The 6,000-nt window shown below is 40.2% G+C and overlaps 1 protein-coding gene across 1 annotated transcript in view; it reads right to left on the bottom strand.

Annotated features, from left to right (window-relative positions):
• Nucleotides 1-877: 877 nt before the first annotated feature.
• Nucleotides 878-6,000, bottom strand: part of LOC308676842 (DNA topoisomerase 2-beta-like) — a gene marked incomplete at both ends in the record, with an annotated part of 378,437 nt that continues 373,314 nt past the window's right edge. The window contains 3 exon segments of the mRNA XM_081342876.1: nt 878-1,036; nt 1,208-1,284; nt 2,050-2,157. Of these exon segments, the coding sequence (XP_081199002.1) occupies nt 878-1,036; nt 1,208-1,284; nt 2,050-2,157 (344 nt within the window).

Here is a 6,000-nt window from a genome sequence, read left to right as displayed (position 1 = left end):
CTGAAAATATACTTTATACTGTAGTGTTATAATACACTTTATAGTGTTATAATAATGTTATTTCACTTGCTCAAAAGCTATTAGGAACACTTGGTGGAATAATAATCAGACATAATCACTACCTGTGAGTCGGTGGCACTAGTGGAAAAAAAAACCACTCTGGAGAAACTGTTCCCCAGCCGTACCATTCTCTTATGTGGCATCACAGGGCATCACACCAGAACACCAAGAAGCAGATGTTAGAATCTGCCTCTATGACTTTGCTAATCACCATAAAACAGTGAAAGACGGTAGAATAATTACAACTTTTTAAAGTGTCAGTTTTTTAGGTTTCATTAAACAGACTAGTGTTTTTTTTTAATACTGTATATTCTAGCAAATTTGTAATGTACTTTCACTGGCTCTGGTTTGCACACTGAGACTGTTTAACAATGCTGTTAATGTTCATATGCTGTTTACCTTTTCCATGGACTCTCTTAGCAAAGAATAAAATATATTTATTTTGACCATGTGTAAACAAAATTTCTTTAGGGCAAGCCCCTATACACAAGAAAATGGTCTTATATTTTTAATGTTGAAACTTCATTTCAAAAAGGTTGGTCGTTTGCAACTATGACAATTAAAACATGTGCTTTTGCACAGCTTTCTAGAACATTTCTACAAGCCAATCAGACAAATACATGACATTTCAATGAGTAAAAAAGAGCATAAAACTGTAAGTGTACAAACAAAATGTTAAAATGCCTACACACAATAATAAAAACCAATTACAATATCACATAAAATAAGTCAAATGTACAAAATGTCTGTGACAGAAAAAGACCAAAGGACAACTTAAAATATTTGTTGGAAGTTCGTGTGCTCTTTCTGCACTTAATTAAAACATAGCAAAATCATCATCTTCATCAGATTCCACAAAATACTTCACTTCTTTTCTAGCCCGACCTGTCCGTGGCCTGGCAGTTGTTTCGGAAGCAAAGTCAGATGGGAAGATGTCTACATCAGAATCCTGATTGAAGGCTGTTTTCTTCACTTTCTGTTTTAAAATAATTATTAAAAGTTACTGATGAAGGTGATCCCAACTATACAATATTTTAAAGCTTTTAATTTGCTTTTTTTAAAAAAAAAACTATATGTAAGCTAACCCATGAATTATTTTACAATGTTTTCATTACTAACCAATAAGTGTATCTAGCAGATTGTTTACCTTGCTTCTTCCAGGGTTATATTCACCTTCATTGTGAGAACCAGATGCTTTCCTTTTCTTTGCTCCCCTGCCTTTTCCTAGTAAAAGATTGAAGGGAGAATCTACATCAGTTCTTTGTATGTTTTACCATACTAAGTACCATACTAATTATTATTATTCTTTTAATTAAAATATGTTTGAAGATATATTATTAAATATAACATTGTTTAGAGAAATTACTATTTTCAGGTAATAATTAACCCAACAGAACCAACATTTCAGCCTGAGGAGAGGCTTCTGTCTAACCACTCTGCCATAAAGCCCAGATCGGTGGAGGGCTGCAATGATGGTTGTCCTTCTGGAACTCTGTCCCATCTGCACACAGGATCTCTGGAGCTCAGTCAGAGTGACCATCGGGTTTTTGGTCACCTCTCTTACTAAGGCCCTTCTCCCCTGATTGCTCAGTTTGACCAGGCAAACAGCTCTTGGATGAGTCCTGGTTGTGCCGAACCTCTTCCATTTGAGAATTATGGAATCCACTGTGCTCTTAGGAACCTTCAGTGCAGCAGAAATTTTATTGTAGCCTTCCTTATATCTGTGCCTTGCAATAATCCTGTCAGCAATGATCAAGAGAAATGGGAGGCACCCGAACTAAATTTCACGTATTGTTGCAAAGTGTCTGAATACTTATGCCAATGGTATTTCAGTTTTTTCTTTTTAATACATTTACAGACATTTCTAAAATTCCATTTTCACTTTGTCATTATGGGGTACTGAGCGGAGATTGATGAGGAAAAAAATGAATTTCAACAACTGTAGAAATTTTACAAGATCAAATTAACTAGTAAATTTCAAACACTTGCCTTTTTTAGTGACAACCTGTTTACTTGAAAGTTTTTCTGTCTCTTTTGAAATAAAAGAAGAGTCGATTGGTGTTGAATCTTCCTCAGCACTGTCAAATTTTGATGTATCTGAAGAGTACAAAATGTTTTTAATGTCTTACATATCAATGATTATCTTCTCAACACTAAATATAAATACATATTAAAATGACATAATAACACACACAAGCTCACAAAGATGCTAAAAATATTTGAAATGTTCAATACTCCATTTAGGCATGCTAAATATATACTAAAAGTTCATGCTTCCAAAAAGCTGAGAACATCTCACTTCACACAAAAAATGGGAGTTTTCCCCTTAAAATAGGATGATTTGTGAAGTTTTGCTCTTGAAATGTTTCAGAATACAATGTTTTGCACATGGCAACAGGCATATTTAATAGTGAGGGAACTGAAAGCAGTTCTTTGCTCAGCATTTAAAGGCAATAGCCATGTTCTTCCAAGTATGTCAGCCTAAAGAAAACAGTACTTCTCTACCAGCACCTAAATATAAGAAGGATACAAGGAAGAGCTGAAATGGATTATCATGATGTGCTCAAGAATGGTAACAAGAGTGAAGCTGGCATAGAAGATTAATATAAAACCATTAAAGCCATGACTCAGCCATGGCTATACAAAGACTGATGATTGATAAAACAGTTTTGTTGTTGTTGTAATTGACTAGGTTAATATCTTTCTCTAGGAGCCTAAAGTGCTACATATGGCATTCTCCATATTTTTTTTCTTTTTATGACCATGTAATCCCTTTTATCAGGGTGAAGTCAGAGTGACTAAATGGAGATGAGCATTTACTGGCTGGATGCCCTTCCTGATGCCTATTGTTGTGATTCAGCGTCAGCCTGTGATACCGGCAGCTGAGTCTGATGATTCTGAAAAGGAGGAGGAGGAGGGGTTTGGAGAGCCTTTGGTGACAGAGGGAGGCTCTGATGCACTGCAGGACTCTCAGCCTGGCCCCTCCCATCATGTTTCTCATCAGACTCAGCCGTGTGAGCATGAGGTATTGGACATAGATGATTCACAGCTGGATCTATTCAGGGACGCTAGGAGCAGGAGGCAAACCAGCAGAGTAGAACAGAGAAAGGCCATGAGGCAACTCGGTGAGAGGAGAAGACAATGAGAAGCCACACCTTGGGAATGCTGATAAAAGGGGAAGGTGTGGGAGGTGCTGGTTGCTGAAGGCAACCGTTTGAAGATCTTCTGCTTCCTGTTTAACTCTTGTTTGAACTTTTGGTTTAACTGTCAGGACCCACCCCAATCCACGTCTTAGGAAAATAACGAACTCTTGGAGCCAGGTGTTGTCCAAAAGGGATTTTTACTATGACATGATCGGTTGTGGAAGTACAAGACAGGATCTGGCATTGTTTTACATTTTAACACTATATAAAGGATTCCCGTTTCAACCCCCTCCCTTCAACCCCATTTGGTCAGACTCACATTAATTAAATTTAGGTGTCAAGCTCTTTCATGGGAAAGGGTAATCTTCTAGTGCTTTTATTGCTATTGCTTTCTTCCTTTCAGTTTCAAATGGAGATACAACCCAGATCCCTTCTTCCCTAACCCTCCCCCTTGTTGTCCCCAGTTCAAAAGGTTTTCCTTGGTCTTTGAAGATAACCTAAGGCAGGCTGAATAAACAACTTCTCCTTCCTCCTCAGAAGGTGGCAGAATCCAGGGAGAGGCACAATATTTTAAACATACATTTATGAATGAGCTTGGAATGCAGAAAGTAAACAGCAAGCTTGGATTTATATTAAAGCAGGCAGAGACCTCTGGTGGCCAAACTGAAACGTTTATACTGTCTGCAAATTTAAACTGCATGTGAAGCTGTATATACAGAGAAAGATATTGATTCACACTTATGACAAGCCATGAAAGCATCTTTATATGGAAAAAGAAAAAAACAAGTGATTTAGCTAACAATCCTAAAATATATGTTTTGAATCTCCAGAAGGGAGATTATTCAGCAAGCCTACACTTAAGTTACCTACAACTGAAGGCCTAAAGCAAAGCAATCCTACCCAGTCCCGCTAGCTCTAAACAAAGGAACAAGGAGCAAATTAACCTTCGTTAATGGCACAGTTTACAGCCCACGGTTGACACTCTTAACATGCAAAGGCAGTTCCTTAAGAGCTCCAGACCAGCTTACAACTTGTGGTCCTAAGAAGAAACAATTTGGCTGACCTTGTGTCCAAGTGAAGGCTAGGGGCAATAACAGGCTTGTATTTACTCATGCAGAACAGCACACTCCCCAGTGGCTGATCTGCAAATAACAGGCTTGCTTCCAAACAGCGACCTCTAGTGGTCAAAGGGTGAACTTCCCTGAAGTCTCTAACCACGCAGAAGGCGTCCCCTGATGGTCAAAGAGCGAAGTTCACCGAATTAGTTAAAAATACCTAGGAAGTTTTCTGTATCTATCCTAGGCATGGCGGAGTGCCCCATTGATTCAGAAGAGCTGGTTCGACCAGACAACCCTGATTTGTACAAAGATCCTGCTGTAAAACCCGAGCGTACAATAAGACAAACCCAGAAACTCAGGGAAAATTATGAGGCAATTAGAGATGAATTTTCCAGTAATCTGTCAGAACTATGGGACAGAACTGCATACTGCATGTCAGTTTTGCTGAGCCTTAAGGATAATCCTGTTGAATTAAGAGGCTCTATAGGTCGTCTATCTGCAGCATATGAAAGTTACCAGCGGCTGTCTGCAAAATACACAGGTTTTTTGAATGACTGATGTAGATGATTCCTCAGCAGAACTAACCAATATTGATGAACTAAACCAGCAAAGAGATCTCCTAGTGCAAGATGCAAAGAATAAGGCAGAAATCCGTATTGCTGAACTGCAGGAGACCAGATCCCATAGATCCACATCAACTAAAGTCACAGAACGTTCTGCTAGATCCTCTTGCTCCAGGGCTTCAACGATACATGACAAGCTAGTAGAGGCCCGTGCGCTTGCAGAAGAAAAGAAAGTGTAAGTTTCCTTTGCCAGGAAGGAAGCTGAAATAGAAGCCCAAAGCAAAGCCCACCAAGCAGAGGAGGAAGCCCGCCAAGCAGAGGAGGTGCTGGTTGCTGAAGGAAACCATTTGAAGATCTTCTGCTAGAGTCCTGGTCTGTTATACCTGTTTAACTCTTGTTTGAACTTTTGGTTTAACTCTTGTTTGAACTTTTGATTTCTTTGTAAATAAATTTGGTTGGGTTTTTCCAGCCTGTTGACTATAAAAAGGGGTTGTCCCTGACATTCAAACAGGGCCGGTCGTAGGCGGGAACAGAACAGTTTGCCTTCAGCCTCCCACCCCTTACTATCATGGAGCAGCTATGTGCTGAGAATGCCCAGCTCACCCAGCAACTCGCTTTGTTGGCAGCTCAGGTGGCTCAATTACAAGCACAGATCCATGCTGCACCACCACCACCACCACCACCATCACCACCACCCAGGAGAAAATGCCAAGTTGCGATGCCGGATAAATTTAATGGCAATCCAGATATGTTTCCTGCTTTCCTGGGACAATGCCAGCTATTTATCATCATGGGAGCAGGTGATTTCCCCACTGACCGGGATAAGGTGGGGTTTGTGTTAAGCCTTCTCTCTGGTGATGCAGCTCGTTGGGGCACACCCCTGCTGGCCCAACCTAGTCCACTGTTGGACAACTTTGTGGGGTTTTGTAATCATATGCGTCTGATGTATGAGGACCCCATAAAGACGCAGACTGCTACCCGATGCCTGAAAGCTCTGAGGCAAGGTCAATGCCCCCTACAGGGCTATATCAGCGATTTTTGGCTGCTTAGCCAGGATTCAGCCTGGAATGAGGCTGCGCTTGTGGACGCTTTCCAGGATGGATTGTCGGAGATGTTGGATGAGCTAGCCCTTGTTGATATTATCTCAGACCTCAATGGGCTGATCCATCTTTGTCT

This window comes from Vipera berus (assembly GCF_964194415.1).
Source record: "Vipera berus genome assembly, chromosome: W".
Lineage (NCBI taxonomy): Eukaryota > Metazoa > Chordata > Lepidosauria > Squamata > Viperidae > Vipera > Vipera berus.
This window is presented reverse-complemented; position numbering and strand designations above follow the sequence as displayed.